The sequence below is a fragment of the Chinchilla lanigera genome, unplaced genomic scaffold, assembly GCF_000276665.1.
Source record: "Chinchilla lanigera isolate Chin_1 unplaced genomic scaffold, ChiLan1.0 scaffold00002, whole genome shotgun sequence".
In the NCBI taxonomy this organism is placed as follows: domain Eukaryota; kingdom Metazoa; phylum Chordata; class Mammalia; order Rodentia; family Chinchillidae; genus Chinchilla; species Chinchilla lanigera.
The window spans coordinates 50047305-50068841 of NW_004955403.1; the positions used below are offsets into that span (position 1 = coordinate 50047305).

Below are 21537 nucleotides of genomic sequence, written 5' to 3' on the forward strand. Positions count from 1 at the left end.
ATATGAGATTGAAATATTTAAAGCTTCCCTGTAGAGATGAACAAAGAAACAAGGGTTCCCAGTGTTTTTTTCTTCCTTGCAGGTACCAGCTAGTGCAATAAGGAAAGAAAACAAATACCTAGCACTGCCATCCTCCTCATTTTCAGGAGCCTCAGCTGTGCTTTTGGTATTCAGGAGATTTCACAGAGGAGTAACTAGGCATCATAACTGGGGGAGGGGGATAATGTTATCTTTATTTGTAGATGAAATGATTGCATACAAAATAGAATCTAAAATAATCCAAAGGAAAATTAGAATCCATACATTAATGTAGCAAATTTTCTATACATAAATCTATTCTGGCAATAAAAAAAAAATTCTTCAAAAGATTTTGTTTACACTACAGAAAAAATCTAGATGAGAATAAAAATAATCAAAAATTTATTGAAAACAAGAAAATGAGGAGAGAGAAAATAAAAGTCTTAGTAAGTGAATGCATATTATGTGCTTGCGGATTGAGATGCTCAGTAATAAGATGTCTGTTCCCCACAAATTAACCTAACGTGAAAAAATTGTTCCTTCACCAGATTTCCTTTCTTACTCTTCCTATTAATAAAATAGATTAATAAATATTGCAAACTATGAACACATTTGTACTATGAACACATTTTATAAAATATATAAATGTTATACATTGTATTGTTAATACTTTTCTGTACAGTATATAAATTTTCCATTGAGTAATTTAGTTATATTCTGTCCATTTTAAACATGAGTTTTAGGGGCTGGGGATTTAGCTCAGTGGCACAGTGCCTGCCTGGCAAGTGCAAGGTCGTGAGTTTGATTCCCGGTACCAGAAAAATAAATAAATAAATAAATAAACATGAGTTTTGCAGTGGTCTCAGGTTGAATAAATTTAAAAATCAACAAATAAGAAACCCCACCACCAATTATATTTTTCTATTATTTTTTATAAAAGCCAAGACTTGAATATCAAATTCCATTGAAATAAATCAACATTGAATTCTGAATTTATTTATTGTATTGATATGCAAAGCAACTCTTAATGTAAAATGATAGCTTCTAACATAGCTTTTCTCTCTTTGCTTTTTAAATGTACTTTTCTGCCAGGTGTTCTACAAAATTAAAATTGAAGGGACAACATATGTTGTGAAGCTAGTACAAAAGTAAGTGATCTTCATGATTCTAGAAACTGTTTTGGTTCTGCTTACTATTGCTTGTAATTATCCAGAAAGTAATTATTTCACATTTTAAAATGTTTCTGACTCATTCTTATCTTGTTTTGTGCTTTTAAAAAATTCTTTTACTTCACCATAACAAATGCCTAGCACCTCCATCCCCTCCGTTCTCAGAGACAATAGATTTATTTTGGGGTATCAGGTTTCACACAGGATGAATTTTGACAATATGATATCTTTCTGAAAACACAAACCTAGCTTGTTCAAGTGCCCTTACATTCAACTTTTATTTGAAGGATAACAGCAGATTCTTGCCATGAATTATGACAGTTTTTAAAATGAGGATATATACTGTGTCACAGTTTATTAAAGGCTTAGGTAACAATTGTAAATAATCAACCTCACTCTCATTCCAGCTAATGAATTTTGGGGGAAAAGGCACACCATACCAAGCAATAAAGACAAATCAAAATTGAAGTGGTCCTTGTTTAAATGATAAGAATAGATTTCAAAAAATAATGAGAGACAGAAGCCTGCAAATAAAGTCCAAATCAGTATGAAAATAAGAAATACATCTGCATCATTTCTAGAATTCACAGCTGTGACCCTTCTATATATCATAAATTTTCAAGCCAGGTAGGTGGTGTACGACTGTAATTCCAGCACTCAGGAGGCTGAGGCAGGAGAATCGCTGTTGAGTTCAAGGTCAGCCTGGGCTACATAATGAGTTCAAGGCCAGCCTGAACTACATATGGCATGAGAGCCTATCTCAAAAAACCTAAAAAAGAAAAATCATAAATTTTGGAAAATGTTTTCTCGTAAGATAAATGGTACTTGCTTGAAGGAAGACACTAAAATCTCACTCAAAATTACTTCTTCTGGAAAAAAAGGTCCTGCATTTTTTCAAGAAATACACAGGGAGATTCCAAAGAGTATCTCCCAGCTGCTACTTTCAAATGCCAAGTGAAAGGACCTAAGAGTCAGGCAGTGAGACCAGGTCTGAAACAAACTATAAGTACCTCAGCATTACAGTATAATATTTATTTTTGAGTCTTTAATATAGGCCAAAATATGTATAATATAATAGATTAGAAGTGGAAGAAGATCTGAATTAAAATGCAACCACACTACAGTTCTTAAGTCTTGTCTCTTTATATTAGAAAAAGTATATACAATATGACTACAGTATATACAATATGACTATTAGTATGTAACTGATGAATATGTAATTGATCACATTATGCAGCTTACAAATAATACATTTATTTTCTTACACACAAGCATTCAAAATGCATTTGAGTGAAAACAGTCTCATACCAGAACAAAAAAATTCTTTCAAATAGTAAACACGTTCTCAATGACTAGCACAATAAAAAGAGAACAGAATCACAAATGCTTAATCAAAGAAGCATCAGCTCTTTGGAAACTCAACAATAGTTGCCAAATACAAAAAATCAAAGCAATGAGGCAAAATATCTATAAAATAACAACAAAGAGAAGGTTGGAAGTCAAACATTTTAGATGCGAATGACAAAGTAAATCTATAATCAATGCACAATGCAGATTTTGCTGTTTTTTGCAATTTGTAGGCAAAAGACACAAAATGTGCAGTGTGAGGGGTGGATCAGATAAAGCGCTACTAGGAAAGTAATAAAACTTTGGGGGTCTTTGTTGTTCGTCTGCCTTGAGCCCTGTCAGCCCAACCAAGGGTTTCTCGGTAGCTATTTTATTTCAGGTTTGGCCAACAGTTTATATGGTCATAGGTTCATAGAGTTGCTCTCAACAGACTGATGTGTGGGCTTTGTGCAGAGCTAACACCAAACTTACCTGTCTCAACAGCACGACAATCTGAGGACTTTCAAACACAGAAAATAACCCCAGGGGTCAGTTTTATCACATCATTCAAAGTGGGGCTGGGGATTTAGCTCAGCGGCAAAGCGCCTGCCTGGCAAGCGCAAGGTCATGAGTTCGGTTCCCGGTATCGGAGAAAAACAAAACAAACCAAAAAAAAACAACATTCAAAGTGTTCTTGACAAACCTGGGAAGAGATCTAGATAAGCTTCTTTAGAATAATACACATGCCAATGAGTATTCCTGCTACCCATTTATTTATTTATTTATTTTTAATTTAGTTTAGAAACAAAAGAAGGAAAACATCTTAACAGACATCCATTTACAAAATAGCATAAGAATAATACAAGCAATACTGAATTACAGACAAAGTGGCAGGAAATTAACAATGGTTATTGTGTTACGTATTGATATCTTCAAAGTGGTTTCTCAGGAAAACAAATAGAGACGTGCAAGATTGATCAAATAATTAATCATTAACTGTTCCTCTCAGTAAAGTGATAGAAGTCAGTGGTACAACTATGTTAGCTATCCTGTATATACATACATACAACAAGCTGTGATGATGAGGACATCCTCATCTTTCTAACACTAAACTGAGCTTTATCCCTGGAATAACCCCACTTGTTTTTGATGCATTATCTTTTTCTATATTGTTTAGTTGACTGTAATCATTAATACTTTCTTTAGCATTATTTGTTATGATTATAATGCAGACGCAAGATTGTATCATGGGAAGGACTAGGGAAAGATTTATTGCATAGAGATATGGATTTATTACAGAAAGGAGGTATTGTAGCCTCAGGGATGAGAAAGTGCAGAGCAAGATTAAAGCCCTCGTGGTTGCCCCCGAAATGATGTCCCCCAGATTGGCATCATCTGAGATGTGTGGGATGCGTCTCATTCTCAGGAAACCCAAAATTGATAGGTCTTTTCTATCCCTCTGGTCAAAGACCCCAAACCAGGCTGAATGACCAGGTAAAAGATGTGTGATTAATCTGGATGTTTCCAACAAGCAGTAGAGACAAGCTGATCCACACTCTCAGCCGCCTGTTTTCTCTAAGAAGAATAATGAATCAGTAGTTCATAAATTTTAATGTTGTCTTGGCCGTGGCTTGAGGCATTCCCGCTGCAGATGACTCTAGGACAATCTTGCAGTGGTCTTTTCTAGTACCATCTTCCACTTTGCACCCCTGGACAGCGTCTTGAAGAGGGCCCCTCCTTTTCATGGTTTGATAATGTTTACCTGTGATAATGTTACCGCTTCTTTTGAAACTTTTTAGCTATCAATTTAATTTCATGGAAAGTTTATGACTATGCACTTATCCATGTAGGTCTGTTTTGATACACAGATCTTTTCTAGACACTCTTCCATTTTGAGATCAGCACTTCAATTTATAGCATAGCATTCAGGGACCTCCCTAATATATCAAATGTTACCGGCCATTTAGGCTCAAAGGCTCAGGTTCGTCTGCTTGCCGTTAACCACATCAAAGGAGGCCCTGTGTTTGGGTACAAAGGAGAAAGGATTTATGTAAAGCTAGCTGACAGGAGACAGAGGTTGCAAATCCCCACGTCTGTGTCACCACTCTCAGTCACCTCTGGTTCGCTCCTCTTTCTTTGTGGGAGGGAGGCTTCAACCTCCCGAGGCTCACATCTGCGCATCCTGTCTCTTCTTTGAGGCTGAGAAGAGGAGGTGTTTGTTATGTGCTGGGGGTGGAGTCTGTCTCCATAAAAAAAAGTCTAACTTTACACCAAGTTACACCTGTTTACATTCTGTGTCTGGATGCCTTTTTTTTTCCATTTGTTTATGTACTTATTCTTAAACTGTCTGTTCATCCATATGGATACCATATAGTCTTAATTACTATGCTTTTCAATATATCTTTAACCAGATTTATCCTGCAATTAAAAATGTCTGCTCTTTTTTTTTGGTGGGTGGAGAGTACCAGGAATTGAACTCAGGACCTCACACTTGTCAGGCAGGTGCTGTGCCACTGAGCTAAATCCCTGGCCCAAAATATCTACTCTTGATGCTTTGAATCTCCATGTAATTCTTGTAATCTGTTTTTCTGTTATACCATTTGTTTTGTAGTCCTCTTTTTCCAACATTACCCCTATTGGGGTAATCTTGGAATGAATCTTTTAATTTATGCGATTATCCATCAAAGGGATTCTTCTTACACATTCTTCTACTATACTTTTAATACCTCATATTAACATACAAATTTTTTAAATTATTAAACATAATAAAGGTAACTACAGTACTTTTACTAATTACCATAAACTATTTGATCTTTAGACTTTTAACATTCACTCACTCTCTTCTGCCTTTTTGTCATTTCTTCATACGTTCTAATCCTGTAAGCTCTTAAACCCTGCTAACACATTACTATTAATTTAACAGTCACTATTTCTCTGAACTTAACTATAAATTTACCAGTTTCAGTACTCTACATTTCTATGTTTCCTTTTTTATTTTAAAGATAAAAGAATGAAGACATATTAACAAACACACATACACTTAGAAAATAACACTGAAACAATATAATTTCAGACAGGGTGATAGAAAATTAACAATGTTTGTTACATTACATATTGATATCTTCAAATTGTACAAATCTGCAGTTAACTGTGAGGTGTCTTAGGCATTGTCTATACATTTCTTTTGCAACACTGCCAATTTTTAATACTATTTTTATTTTTACTTGCCTTTATTTTACCTTATTTGTATTAAATCTTCACTTAACCCTGTTCTTTTCCCTCCAGGTTTTTAAAGATCTATTTGACAAATAAAATTGACATATATTTATTGATTACAACATATTATGATATTTATTAAATTTACTAGTCATTTAGATATACATAATGATCATATTCATCATAGGGAATTTGTACCTGTGTATGCTATATCTTGATTCCTCTTTTTTCCCAGTCCTCTCCCCTGCTTTCAACCCATCTTCCCCTCCTTATTACAAAGCTTTATGTCCATTTTATTGTTTTTATCATTTTTTTCTTTTCCCTTGTTCCTTTTTGCCTTTCGCACACCCTAGTTCCTTTTTCCTTTTGAACAGTTTTCTCCTATTTCATATCTGTGTACATTTTGATCCTTCTTTACTCTTTCAGTTTCTCACACTAGGGAGACAACGTGATGTTTACATATGTGTACAATTTACTTCACCTAAGAGTATGGTCTAGTGGTACATCCATTTACCTAGAAATGTCTTGAGCGTATCCTTCTTTATGGCTGAGTAGTACTCCATTATATAAAAAAAATCATCAGTTTTATCCATTCCTCATTTAATGGGCATTTGGTCTGTTTCCAAGGTTAAGCTATTACAAACTCTGCTGCTATAAACATGGATGTGCATATATCAATGTGGCATGTTTTTAGTTCTTCCAGGAAGATACCCAGAAGGGGAAAAGCTGGGTTGAATGGGAACTCTAATCCTAGTTTACTGAGGAATCTCTAGACTGATTTCCACAGTGGTTACACCAGTCTACACTCCCATCAACAGTGGAGTAAGGTTCTCTTTCCCCCACAGCCTCTCCAGCATTGGTTGTTGGTTGGTTTCTTGATAATAGCCATTGTCTCTGGGGTGAGATGGAATCCCAGCATTGCTGTAATCTGCATCCCTCAAACGAACAGCGGTGTTGAACATTTTTTAGTATATTTAATTGCTGTTTGTATTTCTTCATCCTTATCTCAGATGCCCATATTTAGATTGGGTCTGTAAATTTTGGGGTTCTGATTTTTTTCTGTTCTTTTGGGGGGGACTCTGGGAATCGAACTCAGGACCTTGCATTTGCCAGGCAGGTGCTGTACCACTGAGCTATATCCCCGCCCCGATTATTTATATGTTCTGAATATTAGTCCTTTGACTGAGGGACAACTTATGTCTTGTGGCATTCTTCAAATCAAGCTAATGAACACGTCTATCATCTCAAATACTTATTTTTTGTAAGGGTAACATTTAGGATCTGACCCCTTCCCAATTTTCAATACTGTAATCATCATTATTAACTGTAGTCACGGTGTTTATAATAGATGTTCAGAGCTTGTACATCCTAACCAAATCATCATCTCCTCCTTCTCCATCCCCATCCTCAGACCCAGCAACTATCATTCTACTCTCTACTTCTATGAATGTAGGGCTTTTTAGATCTGAACCATAAGTGAGGTCACATAATATTTCTCTGGTCTGGCTTGTTTCCCTTAACGTAATATAATGTCTCCCAGACTGAGCTGTGTTTTCCCAAGTAATAGGGTCTCCTTCTTTGTCAAGGTTTAATAACATTCCTCTGTGTGGTAGTGGTGTGTGTGTGTGTGTGTGTGTGTGTGTGTGTGTGTGTTTCCCTACATTCCTTTATTCATTCACCCATTGATGGACACTTAGTTTGATTTTATATCTTGACTACTGCAGTGAACTTGGAATGCCGATGTCTCTTCAATATACTGATTTCATCCCTCTAGACACACAAATGGGCTTGTTGGAATAAATGATAATTCTATTTTAATTTTTCAGGCATTTCCCTACTGCTTTCCATAATGACCATACTAATTTACACTCCTGCCAAAAATGTGCAAGGGTTCTTTTTCTCCGCATCCCATCCAACACTGAGTACCCTCCTTCTTCTTGACAACATCTAAGAGGCGTAAGGGTGATACTTATCACCATTTTGATTTGCATTTTCCTGGTGACCAGGGAAGAGTGAGTATCTTAAAAATATACCAGTTGGTTTTTTGTATGAATTCTTTTGAGAAATATCTAGTCACACCCTCTGCCTCTTTTTAAAATTGGTTTTCCTTGCTGCCCAATCCTTTATATATTTTAAATATTAAATATTATCCCTTTATCAAATATTTGGCAACTATGTTCTCCCGCGCTGGAGGCTGTCACGCTGTTCTGTGTAGAAGCTTTTCAGTCTGACGTAACGGCACTAGACTAGTGTTGCTTTCATTACTTATGCTTTGCTGTGCTCATACCAAGAAAAACCATTGCCCAGGCTAACGTCCGGAAGTGCTCCAGTCTGTTTTCTTGTAGTAGCTTCATAGTTTCACATCTTACATTTAAGTCTTTAATCCATTTTAGTTGATTTTTTTTTGCATTGATGTGAGACAGAGGTCCAGTTTTATTCTTGTGGGTGTGGACATCCAGTTTTCCAAACAGAAGTTTTTGAAGGGACTTTCTTTCTCCGTTGGGTGTCCCTGGCAACTTCCTAAAATGTCAATTGCCCATAAATGCACGGATCTGTTTCTCTGATCCATGTTCTGTTCCACTGGGCTATTTTTCTGTCTTTGCATCAGTACCATGCTGCTTTGATTATGATAACCTTGAAATCAAGTAGTTTGATCCCCTGTTGTGTCCTTTTTCCTCAAGATTCTTTGGCCGTTTGGGGAAATTAACAAGGAGGTGAAAGTTCTACACTGAGCAGTCTTTTTCCCGCCAACCTACCCATCCACAATAAATCCAACAAGTATCTTTTCCAAAATCAAAATTTAGGAATCAACTTTCCCACTAATTTTCTTAATCTTTATCTTCACAGAATGTTTTTACCTCAATATTTTAACGTTTATGGTTATGATGAGGAAGGGATTATGAAACCTCTTGAACAACAGACTCAGGTATGTTTTTTGTCTGTGTTACAGATAATTGTGTGTTCTATGAAATGAGTTTTTTATGATATATTACTTGGGTCCACTGTTCTGGAGTAGCAGGGCTAAGGTTATGTTTTATTTCAGTGATGTTTCTAGATCACTTGTTTCAGGATGGTGTGCGTGGATGTTCTTATGTCCCTGTGGCAATAGGGTTTGAAAATGATGTAAAGTACTTGAAAAGAAAAATGATGATTTGAATCAGGGAAACTACATCTGGAACAAAAAGGACAATCTAAAGTGTCCTCTGAAATATGTCCAGGGATCAAATAAGTACACATAAAATTGGGGGAACAATTAGTAGTATATTAAATTTTCATATACTGTGCTTGGAACACTGAGACTTTCATTTAGTAATGTCTGCATTTTTTTTTTTTTTTTGTCAAAAGTTATCTGGAAATGTGGGTCGAGGTGCAGAGAACTATCCTGCCTTTGCCCTGCCGTACCAATTGCTATTGTTTTCTTTTCCATTTGTATTACCAGTTTCTATGTAGTGAATTCATCATTTATAAAGGCTAAGATTTTAGCAGAGGAAATAGTAGACATAGTCCTTGGTTTAAATTTTGTCTGAGAGGGCAAACATATCTGAGTCAATGAAAATATATAAATAATACCTATTGTTAAGTAATGTACTATACACACAAATATTTGTGTATACAAGTATATGAGAGAGAAATATATGATATGATATGACTGATATGATATGATATGAAAGAGACACAGAGCCATAATATCCCTGTAATAGCTCATATCCCAATGTTCCCCGCAAAACCTCATGCACTTATAGGCGGGGATTTTTGCACCTGGCTAGAACTAAGGTGTGTGATACTGGGATTAAGGGTGAGTGGTACTAAATTAGTCCACTGATTGGAACTGGCATAGTTCTGGGTGGCACCACCCTAAAGGCTGGTAGCCTGGATAGAATAACAGGGGGAAGGCAGGCTGGCTGCTGGCTGCTGGCTGCTTTCTGCTCCCTACCTTCTGCCTGCCCTGCCATGGACTGTTTCTCATCTGTGATGCCCCTCTGCTATGTTACCCTGCCTTGGAGCCAGCCAATTGTGGACTGAAAACTCTACAAACTGTGAGCTAAAGTAAACCTTTCCTCCTTTATCTTGTGGGTGTCGGGTATTTTGTTTCAGCAGCTAGAAAACTAACTAAGACAACCCCATACTTAAATTTTATATTATTCTGCCAACCCTAATTCCCAGGAGGTAACCATGAGAGATAAATGTACAGCTAAAAAGACTAAGCCAAAAGAATGCTTTATTGGTAACAGAATATGGTAAGTTGTTGCATGTTACCCTCAAATGTAATGAATAGATGGTGTCATATAAATAATATTTTTGCCATTGCAGCAGATGTAATTCTAATCCCAGAAAAATAAAATCAGGTTTATTACATTATTTAAAAATAGGTAAATTTATGAAATTATTTGTTTTTATAAGTTTCACAAATGATATGTATCCATAAATCATATTTTCTTTGAAAATAAAGACATCAACTCAAGAACAAATTAGCCAGCTGACTGCCAAAGACCCAACTTCCTGATACCATCACAGTGGATGTTTTCAAGGAACACAAATATAGCACACAGGGAGTTTCTGTTACCTGACTTTTGTTGCTGTTGCTTTTCAATTACAGGTCATCCTTTCCTGTTTCTTTGCTTGTCTTGTAGTTTTTGTGGACAATTAGACATTTTAGATAATATAGCCAATCTCAGTTCTGCCTCCAATCTTCCGGGGCATATAATCAATAGTTGCTAATTTGTTTAGCAAGTGGCAAGATTATTTTAGTGATATGTATACAACCTCACCCTCCCAACACAGGGTGTTAATTCTCTGCTGTCACTTCCCAGGGAGATACAGTAGGATCCACCCACAGGCACCCTGGGGTGAAGTGGCTCGGCAGTGTTCTCTTTGTCCTGTACCTGGCTTCAGGTAGCTTTTAAGCTCTGCTGCATGATGGCTGACTGCTGTACTGCCTTGGGCACAACTTGTTCTGTAGTCTCAGCCAATCTGATTGGGCTGCCAGTCTGTCGGTCTGCAGTTACCGTTTGTTTTGACCCCAGGAGGGCTTCTTACACTCACTTGCCCGAGCTGGTTAGGGTCTGTATATTCAAGGAATCAGTGAATCTCCTGCCAAACGTCCCCAGCACCATTTTGGAAGGTGTCTTTAGGCTTTTACTTCTCTGATTCCTTGGAATGAAATTGTCCATCTGGGGATACCATCCTGATACCATTACAGTGGATGGCACCTCTGAGGAGGTACTATGTACCCTCCATCTTACAACCTGCTTCTCCCACCACACAGTGCCTCTGGGCCCGTCCTGGGAGGCTGTGCACTTGATATTCCATTCCTCCAAGCTCTGGCTGTCAGGAAGCCCAGGCTCCCTCCTACTGGGAGAGAGAGAGAGAGAGTTTGGTGGAGCTGATGTGGGTGCAGTCCTTTCAGTACGGCGTTTGCATCTTCTGCTTCATTTCTGGTTCACTGTCTTCCTCTTGATTAAAGGCTTCTGTACTAAAAATGGCTCTGGAGCAAGAGACAGAACAGTCGGTTGGGGCTTCCTTGACCCAAGATCAGTGGATATGGCCCTGTTTGCTTTGGCAAATCCAAACTCAGACATCTTTGGAGGCTTTCTTGGGAGGTCTGCAGCCTCTTCTTTTTTTTTTTTATTTTAAAGAATAAAAGAAGGATAACATAATAATAGGGGGGACTTAGCAAATTACAGACAAAATGGTAGGAAATTATCAATGGTTATCGTTTTACATATTATTATCTACAAAATAGTTTCTCAGGAAAACAAATAGACAAATAATAGTGAGTTAGAGACAAAAGAGGTAGGAGATTATCAAGAGTTGTTGTGCTATACTTTGGTATCTTCAAAGTGGCTTCTAAAGAAAATAAATAGAGCTATACATGAGTGACCTATGGAAAAATCATTAACTATTCTCAATGGTTGTTGTAGGAAACATAATAATAAACATACATCCATTTATGAAAGAGGATAGGAACATTACAAACTTTACACAGTTATGGATAGATTAGTAGGAAAATATCAATGGCTGCTGTAATACATGGTGGTATCTTCAGAGTGGTTTCTCAGGAAGACAGAGATATGCAAGAAGGATCTAATAAGTAGTTACAGCCTAAGGGTTGTCGAAAATAGCATATTACCTCCTCACCAGTGACTCCTGTCACTGAGGTGTGATGGTTGGAAGGAAGGCCAGGATTGAAAAGAAGGACCGAGAGACTTGCACCTGTGCTTAGCAACAGGCTCTTTTCTTGTTCCTCCATAGTCATGATTACCTGGGGCTCCTCCATGGAGATGACAGTCTGGCCAGAGGGAGGAGGCAGAGTATGCCCCGGGCCCCCCATTTCTGTTGGACTAACTGGTAGAATGGATCTGAGCTCTGAGGCTTCTGCTTCAGAGGGCAGACCGTTCTCCAGTGGTCTCCTTTGCATCCAGGGCATGGCCCATGGGGCCTCTTAGGGCAGTTCCTCTTCAGGTAGCCTGGCTTTTAACAGTGGTAGCAGATGAATGCAGTTGTCGAGTTCTTCTTGGAGCCCCGGGAATCAGACCTGGGATCTGTTTCTCTTAATGGTGCAGCAAAAGCAGCTGCTTTTTCTCAGTCTCTTTGTTTTCTCTCCTTGGCCTCCTCCTCATCATGGCTATAGAATACTGAGGAGGCAATTCTTACTAACATCTCAAGTGAGCTATCTGGGGTGAAAGCCATTCTTTGTAGCTTTTTCTCTCCAGCTTCCCATTGCTTTGGGACCCCACAACCAGTTAGTGTCCTCTCCCCAACTGTCAGCACAGTCAGCAGGAATCCTGCTGCAGACTTCTCCGGAGCTCCACCACAGCCTGTACTGTCAGGGGAAGAATGGCTTCCAATGAGTCTCTGCAAGTATTGTGCAAAGTCCTCCTGATTTACAGCTTCTGAGCGGCTCTGGGGACCCCAGTCCACAGGACCTCTGACTCCGTGGGCTTGGTCTGCATTCTCATGTTCTCTGAGTCCTTGTTCAGCAGCTGCTCCTCTGCTGACTCTGGACCTTTCTGGTTCCCAATGGCAGGAGCAAGAGTGGCCCGTTGTATGGCATGCATTCGCAGGGGTTGTTCAAAGTTTCAATGATTCACACACATCCGTGGGTGGGCAACTGCTGTCGGTGCATGGCGGGCCAATTGTGTCACTGTTTCTCTGTGTCATGATAGATCTCAATTGAGCAGTGGCGGCGGCGGTGGCCAGCTTAAGGGCTGGCGCGCAATAGCACTCGGCGCTGCATGGCCCACCCTCCGGGAGCCAGCAGGCAGGAAGCTAGCCAGCCAGAAGGCTGGCGCTCCCCACCCGCAGCTCGCTGTGCACCGGAAGCCCTCCTTCCAGGAAACCCTGAGGCCGGGAGTGAGCCGTCGGTCCAAAGGCCGGTGCTCCCCGCCCAAGGCTCCCCGTGCGCTAGGGGCCCACCCTCAGGGAGCCACCAGGCAGGAAGCTAGCCAACCGGAAGACTGGCGCTCCCCGCCCGAGTGCAGCCTCTTCTTTAGCTGTCAGCTTTTCAGCGCTGGGACTGGAACTTTCCCCTCCGTTGTCAGAAATGCTCGGTCTTGGTCTTTATAGGGTTGTTTGTTTTTTTTTTTGCCACTTTTTCAGTTTCTCCTGTGGCTCCAGCTTGCTGTGGCTTTTCAGATTTCTCTTCTGCATCTCCTCAGCCATGTCCCTGCCAGCACCCTCTGCCCCGGAAGCCATGGCCTGTGTCCCCCCTCACTAGCCAGTGCAGGGGATTGAACCAGGGCCTTCACACTGAGCTGCATCCCCAGCTCTTTCGATCATTCATCTATCTATCTATCTTTCTGTCCATCTTTCTGTCCATCTATCTATCTATCTATCCATCTATCATCTATCTATTATTTACTTACTTAGAGTCAAGATCTTGTTAAATTGCCCAGGCAGGCAGGCCTCAAATTTGTAATCCTCCCGGCTGTTTCCCCCAGTGCTGGAATTATAGGCATGTGCCACCACAATCCTTATTATGCCCAGCTCCAGCCAGCTCTATGTTCCTTTTTTGTTTTTAGGTTTTTGAGACAGGGTCTCACTATCTTTGTGCTTATTCTTCTTCTTTTTTTCTTTTTTTTTTTTTTTTTTTTTTTTGGAGACAGAGTCTCTCTATGCAGTTCAGCCAGCCCTTGAACTCACTTTGTAGCCCAGGCTGGCCTTGAACTCACAACAATCCTCCTGCCTCAGCCTCCTGAATGCTGTGATTACAGGTGTGCGCCACCACGCCCAGCTCTCTGTATTCAGTCTTAAAGCTTATTTTCTCTCAGCTTTCTTTCAGGTATGGCAATTATCATAGTTCTAATTTCTAAGGGTTTTTTTCCCCCTTAAAGCTTTCTTTTGCTATCTGCATTGTGCAGTAAAATGCAGTGTATTTCATTTTAAATATTTTCTGTTCTACACAGACGTTCATTCTCTATATTTCTCCACTGATTTTTCTAGGTGATTCCTTATTATGCCCAGTATTGTCCTTTATGTTCTTCATCCCAATTTTAGCATCTGTTTTAAAGTCTTCTTTTTCACTAATTCCAAAGCCTTAGGTTATTGGAGGTGAGTATCTTCCTTAATTTTCTCCAAAGTATAGGCTACGTCTTCCTGTATTAAAAACTATCTAATATATATTCATTTGATTGAACCTAGGGGTACTACCACCGAGCTGCATGCCCAAGCCCTTTTTACTTTTCATTTTGAGGCAGGGTCTCCCTAAATCTCTACGTTGCCTAGGCTGGCCTTGAACTTGTGAGCCTCCTGCCTCAGCTGCTGGAGCAGCTCTAACATATTCTCTATCACATACCAGCCACATTCTATGATCCATGGTAGCCCTTGTGAAACTTTCTCTAAATAGCTTTTAGGAAAATAACGAGCTGCATTGGGCTGCCGCCAGCTCCTGAACTCTTTCCCTGGTGCTTGGGGATGGATAAACGTTCTCCCTCAGGTGTTGGCTTTCCGGTCTCAGTCTCAGCTTCTGCTAGACGGCAGGGTGCCCATACTCTCAGTGCAAATGTAGGTAGCAGAGTCACACCTGAGGTAACAGTATGCCCTTGGCCGAGGCATCCCTCCTTCCCAGGACACTGCCCTCAGTTTCCTGAATTTCTGAAACTGAGGCTGCTGTCCTTAAGCTGAGAGCAGTGTTTCCTGTTGGTACCTTAGCTCCCATCCACTCTGCCCTGTCCCCAGGAGTCCCCTGCACCTAACCCCCGTGGACTGAGCCTCCCAGCAAAGCCAGAGTCTTCCCATGCTGTGTTTTGCATCCTCCTTTCTCTCCCTGCCTGCCTTTGTAGCTGAAGTTTACAAAAATTGCCTAGCATTTGTAATTGTGAGAGGGCTGAGTGTGTACGAGTTACTCCACCATTACATTCAAATTAGTTTTGGGTTTTTTTGTTTGTGTTTGTGTTTTTGTTTTGAGACAGAGTCTTGCTCTTCAGTTCAGGCTGGCCTTAATTTCACTATGTAGCCCAGGTTGGCCTCAAACTTGCAGTGATCCTTCTGCCTCAGCCTCCCCAGTGCTGGGATTACCGGGGTGTGCCACTACACCTGCTTCAAGTTAGATTTGAAAAGTAAATTATTTCTCCTTTGGATTCATTTTGTTTTTCTTCCCATGCACAGTTAAGTCAGAAGAATACAAAAAAGTGAGTTTTTGATCCCTTTTCTTTTGCCATAAGCTAGTGATCAGGAAAGTCATGTTTAATTTATACCATGTGGAAAACTAAGAAAATACTCTCATTCTTTATGAACCTGTGGGAAGAATTTGGGAAAATTGAGCCATATGCTCATCTAGTAACTTTATAAATTGATTATGGAGATAATCAGTATTTGATGAATACACTGTATGTTTTAAATATCTGAAAATAATATCTTTAGCATGAGCTATTCTAATACATATTATATGTATTTAATCTTTATCTTTCAGAGTTTTTGCTACTACCAAGGACATATTCAAGGCTACCCAAAATCTTTGGCAATCATTAACACGTGTAATGGACTCAGGTTGTAACATATCATTGTATGGATTATAAAACAGATTAAATTATTTTTCATGGTGGTCCTCCCCTTACACTAAATTATTTGTATATTTGGAGACAATCAGATATTAATATCTTGACAAATACCAATCACATTACAATTCGGATCAGTCAGTGAGTTTGAGAATACAGCCCACAGTAACTCCCTACTTCAAGACTAAGGCTAATAAGGATATGCATACCATTAAAAGCTAAGTGGTATGTGACTGACTTTTAAAAATGTATTAATCTATTTATACACATTCTTTTTGGAATCTGTAGGGGCTTACTGCAGTTTGAAAATTTTAGCTATGGAATTGAACCCCTGGAGTCTTCTGTTGGTTTTGAACACTTGGTTTATCAAGTAAAACATGAGAAGAAAGACATTCCTCTATATGCTGAGAAAGATGTTAGTTTTAAAAATACGACCTATAAAATAAAAAGTGTAAAGGTAAGTATGCACAGACTAGTGTAAAGGTAAGTATGCAAGGCTATCATTTTTCAGCAATATAAATATGGCAATATCCTAGTTTTCTGGTAAACAAATTATTTATTTATACCCCTCCACACACAGAGACTTCTATCTGTGTACATGCAGCAGGGTTAATCAACTAGTAGACCTCAAAACTAGTGTTGTAAGGTTTCCTGCAGTGCTTTAAATTTCTGTATTATTGGTAGTGTTCTCTCATTTTTTATTTTATTGATTTAAATGTTTTCAATTTTTGTGGTCAGATTAGCTAAATGAATTTCTATTTAAGTGTCTTCCAGTAAAGTGTGGCTTTTTACAGTAGCATTTTGCAGTTATTTTAAACTGTAAATCAGATATGACCATTTCCCCCTGAAATAGGTCATTTATTGCATTTATTTTAATGCACACATATACTATAATATGAATTAAACCCACCCCTTTGTCATTTTTTGTCTTATGTGATCCTTACTCCTTTATTCTTTTCTCTTTACATTATTTTTATTAAACTATTTTAATTATTCTCTTTTCTTCTCCTAAAGATCTTTTAGATGATAGTTTTATATATTTTATATTTATATATAATATAAATATATTATTCAATAAATATAAAATCTATTTTCACTATAGAGTAGCGTTAGTGGTTCATGTCATTGTTGACAAACTATGGTTCTTGGGCCAAATCTGGTCCACAGACTGCTAATTGAATAAAGGTTTGTTGAAATAGATCCATTAATACTATTTTGCATAGTATGTTTATATATATTTTTTCATGTCTACTTTCAAAGTCAAATAGTTTGACAGAGCCCTACAAAGAGACTTCATATATGTCTTCACCCACTCTCCCTATCTTCCTATTCAGAATATTTTATGTAAATAGAATTACAGAATACGGTGTCTTTCATGACTTTCATGATTTTTCCTATTTATGTATTTAAATTTAATACAGGTGTACTATGTTCATCATCACTTAATATTATAATTCTTCTCTCAGTTATCTTCCATCTCACCATCTATAGCTCCACATCGCTGAGACCTTCTGTTTAGTGTTATTTGCCTGCTCTTTCTTCCTCTACTAGTCCCAATGCTAAAACTTTGATTCCTAAATTTCAATGTTATTTTCTCTCACTTTGAGTTATATTCTTGTAATTCTAAATAGAATGACACCAGAGTCTTATTTCATTAATCATTTTATCTTTTCTAACGTTTTGAAATATCATTCTATAAAAATATTGGACTCCTCCACAATAAAAACAAATAAACAAAATAAGGTAGAATTTCTTAGCTATATATTTACAATTCTCCTTTCCTTCACTTACAAGCTCCATATTACAGAAAGGGAAGCTGTCTTTCTTCCCTGTGTCTGCTACAGTATGGGTTTTCCAAATAGACTGTAATTAGTAGTGATTCACTGCTAAATCAGCTACTTGAAATGCTGTCATTTTAGGGATAAAATATAATTAAAACCCACTAGAATTTTTAGCGCACTCTCTGCTCTGTGAAAATCCTCTTTTCTGTTTTTACTCTCTTACTTTTCCTTATACATTCACATTTCAAATGCTATTATTTCTATTATGCCTCAAGTTAACTTGTTCATCTAACCATACATTTTTCCACGGCTTTACATAAGCTTACATATCATCCATTCCCACTCCAGTACTGAGTTGTTGATCTCATATCAGTTTCCCAAAACAAAAAATACGCAGACACACATACTTCCTCCCCTCTTCTCTCTCTCTCTGTATCTATCTACTACTTATCTATCTTCATGTTTCTTCCCAACCCCACAGTACTCATATCTGCTATGGCTTGTGTCTCAATGTCCCCCCAAAGCCTTATGCAGTCATGGAGGGGGTAGCTTTTCAGAGGTGGCTGGATCAGGTGGTGCTGGGATTTAAGGATGTGATTACTACTACTAAATCAGTCCACTGATTGGTTTGGCATAATTCTGAGTAGGATTAAGAGTGTGAGTGCTATACCTGCCCTAGGGCAAGTAGCTAGCACAAAATATAAGGGACAGGATGAGGGCTAATGTGCTCTCCCTGCCTGGTTGCCATGGATTGTTTCTCCTCTGTGATGCCCCTCTGCCATGCCACCCTGCCTTGGAGCCAGCCAACTGAAACATCTACAAACAGAGAGCCAAATAAACCTCTAACTTTGAATGTCAGGTATTTTGTCTCAGCAACAAGAAAAGTAAAACAGAATTAATAAACTTTTGTCTTCCTAATTCACCTTTAACCCATCTACATTACAATTGTAGCATGTTGCCTAATCTGTTTGCTTATGTCCATTCTTTGGTATTATTTTGACCCAGAGAACTATTATCCTTCAGGTGGAGTCATCTTTCTATATCACATATGTACGCATTCTCATGCCTTCTGTGACCATCTTCTGTAACTAAAGGAAATGACTTTTGAAGTCTTTTGAAATCTGGAACCTGCCTAAATTCCTAGCAGATACATCTTCTGACATTCTCTTATGCTCTTATATTAAATTTTTATTTACTTAGATAAAGTGGACTTCTTAGTTTTCTCCAAATTTGTTTTTCAGTAAGTAAATAAATAAATAAATAAAATTAAACTAAATATTACTGAAGTCCATCTGAAACCTGAAAATGGACAAAGGTTTCTTAGGGCAATATTAGACAACTAGTGCTTGGTGTTAGCTAAAGAAAAGAAATAGTTTGTATCCTCTAATCCATTAATATGACCTCAGGAGTTTAAATTAAATAATGTACTCTTGTTTAGGGAAGCTAGTGAAATGATAGAATCTTACAAGCAAAGAATTTTAACCTTCCTATTTAAGGCATGAAACATTTGGTGCTTAATGTTGCATAGAAACAGTAAACATACACACACACACACACACACACACGACCATAAAAGGATTTCATCTGCCCTTAAAAATCAAAATCCTAAATTTTTAAGATTTGGGTCAGGAAAAATAATATTAAAGCCAGGTGAAATGAGTAATCAATAAGCTCTAAATTTGTTTTACTGACTTTTCCCAACTATTTTCCGTTTAAGTCATTATAATCATCATTTTTTCTGATCTCTACTCAAATTGTATGTTTGTTGCTCCCTCTTTAATACACCATTATGTAAATTAAGAAACAAATTTTAACTAATAGGAGATGTTTTTTAACTTTCAAGGAGTTAAAATACCAATATAAAACAAGAAAAGCTATAAAACATAGTAAATGTTCTCCCAATTTCTTATTCTTTTCAGCCATCAGATTTCTCTCAGTACATAGAAACGCATATTGTAGTTGAAAAAGCTTTGGTAAGTACATTCTGATTTATTTGTCTTAAGTCACTTTTATCTTAGCAATTATGAATTATAAAAATAATTTGAAATGAGTATGTGACAGAGGAGAAGTAATGATAACTTTGCAGTACCTATTTTTAATACATTTTAAATTACTGGTCAATAGGAAATTAGGAATGAAGTTTCTATAAAATTTTTTCCTTAATTTTATAAAATAATGCAAATAAAAATAAATGGTAGTTTTATACCAGTTTACAGATAGTTTTAGAATCATAGAAACTTATTGTATGTACAGTTAATATTTTAAAATTTTTTAAATAATTATAAATTTTTTATGTTACTGAAAGAGGGAATAAGAATTTCTCATTCATAAAAATACTTCAGTAGACAGAAAAACAATGCTTTATACAGGGAATAGAAGAGACTGTTATTGTTCCAGGTATTTCTTGAAAGATTTTTTCATGAAATGGAAGTATAATTAGTTGAAATTTAGAATTACTGAAGTAATTTCATTGTTTTTTCCACCTTTTTTCTCAATTTTTGTGAGCAACTTCCCAACATTACTTTTAAAAAACATATCATGCTTTCTTAATATATTTTGGAAATTCCCCCCAAGGAAGTGCCTTCTGCCTTTGTCGATAATTAACTGACCAACAACATGAGTGTTTATTTCTGAATTCCAAATCCTGTCCTACTGTCTGTCATTGCATCCTTTCCAAGTGACCTGGGAACTACAGAATTTACAGCAAGCTTTCCAATCAGGCAGTCTAAATCTTTACACACATGCTGTGTTCCCTTTTTGTTGTTTAGTTGCAAGTGTTCTTCATGTAATCTGAAAACTAGACCCTAATCACACATATGATTTGCAAATATTTTAACTTCTCTGAAGGTTGTCTTTTTATTTTCCTGATGATGTTAATTGAAGTGTAAAGTTTTTAATTTGGAAAAAAAAACCTTATCTTTCTTCATTAATCGTGGTGGTGTCTTCTTCAAATATCATTTGCCCATAAATGTTATAATTTATTCTTGGACACTCAACTCTGTGTCATTTGTTTAAGTCTAATCTAAAGCCACTGTCTTTATTGCTGTGGCTTTGTAGTTACTTTCAAAATTGTGGCAACTTTGTCTTTGTTTAAAATCTCTTTGGACACTCTGTGGTATGTCAATTTTTGAAATAATTTTAGGATCAAAGTGAAAGCTGGAATTTTGATAGGTATTGCCTTGAACATATGGATCAGTTTGGAAATTTTTGCCACCTTAACATTATTTTTTTATTTTAAAGAGAAAAGAACAAAGACAAAAACAAAACAACACAAAAGCTATTAAAAAATGATACAGAATTTCAAAACAAGATGATAGGAAATCTACAATGGTTGCTGTATTACTTATTGTTATCTTCAAAGTAGTTGCTCAGATTACCAGATATAGATATGCAAGATTGATCAAACAATTAAACGTTATCTGTTCCTTTCAATAAACCAATACCTTAACACTATTAAGTGTTGGGACTGGGGATTTAGCTCAGCGGCACAGCGCCTACCTGGCAAGCGCAAGGTTGTGAGTTCAATTCCCGGTGCAGAAAAAAAAAAAAACTATTAAGGGTTACAATCCATAAACATAGAGTGACTGTCCACTTATTTATGTCTTTACTCTTTCTCTCTCTTTCTCAAAATATTAGGATTAGAGATCTCGTTTGACCGAGATATTCCTCTTCTGAGTATTTTCCCAGAAGAATTAAAAACATCACACCACAGCGATACATGTGCACCCATGTTTATAACAGCACAATTTGTTATGTCTTTATTCTCTTTCAACAATGTTTTAGATTTGGATGTTTGTCTTGCACTTCTTTGTTAAACTTATTTTCCATTATTTTAATATTTTTAATACCATTATTTCCTTTTTTTTTAATTTTAGAATTAAAAGGAGGAAAATACTAACAGATCGACAACATTTTACAAAATAACAAAGCATCAGTACAGACATTACAGAGTTACAAACAGAGTGGTAGGGAATTAACAATGCTTATTGTATTACATATTGATATCTTCAATGTAGTTTCTCATGAAAACAC

The 21537-nt window shown here is 37.3% G+C and overlaps 1 protein-coding gene across 2 annotated transcripts in view; it reads left to right on the forward strand.

Annotated features, from left to right (window-relative positions):
- Positions 1-21537, forward strand: part of Adam2 (ADAM metallopeptidase domain 2) — a 68743-nt gene that overhangs the window by 1043 nt on the left and 46163 nt on the right. For both annotated transcript variants that reach the window (XM_013514227.1, XM_005373747.2), the window contains exons 3-7: positions 1111-1166; positions 8577-8655; positions 15640-15716; positions 16013-16181; positions 19425-19478. In XM_013514227.1, the coding sequence (XP_013369681.1) occupies positions 1111-1166; positions 8577-8655; positions 15640-15716; positions 16013-16181; positions 19425-19478 (435 nt within the window). The remainder of the gene's footprint in view (positions 1-1110; positions 1167-8576; positions 8656-15639; positions 15717-16012; positions 16182-19424; positions 19479-21537) is intronic.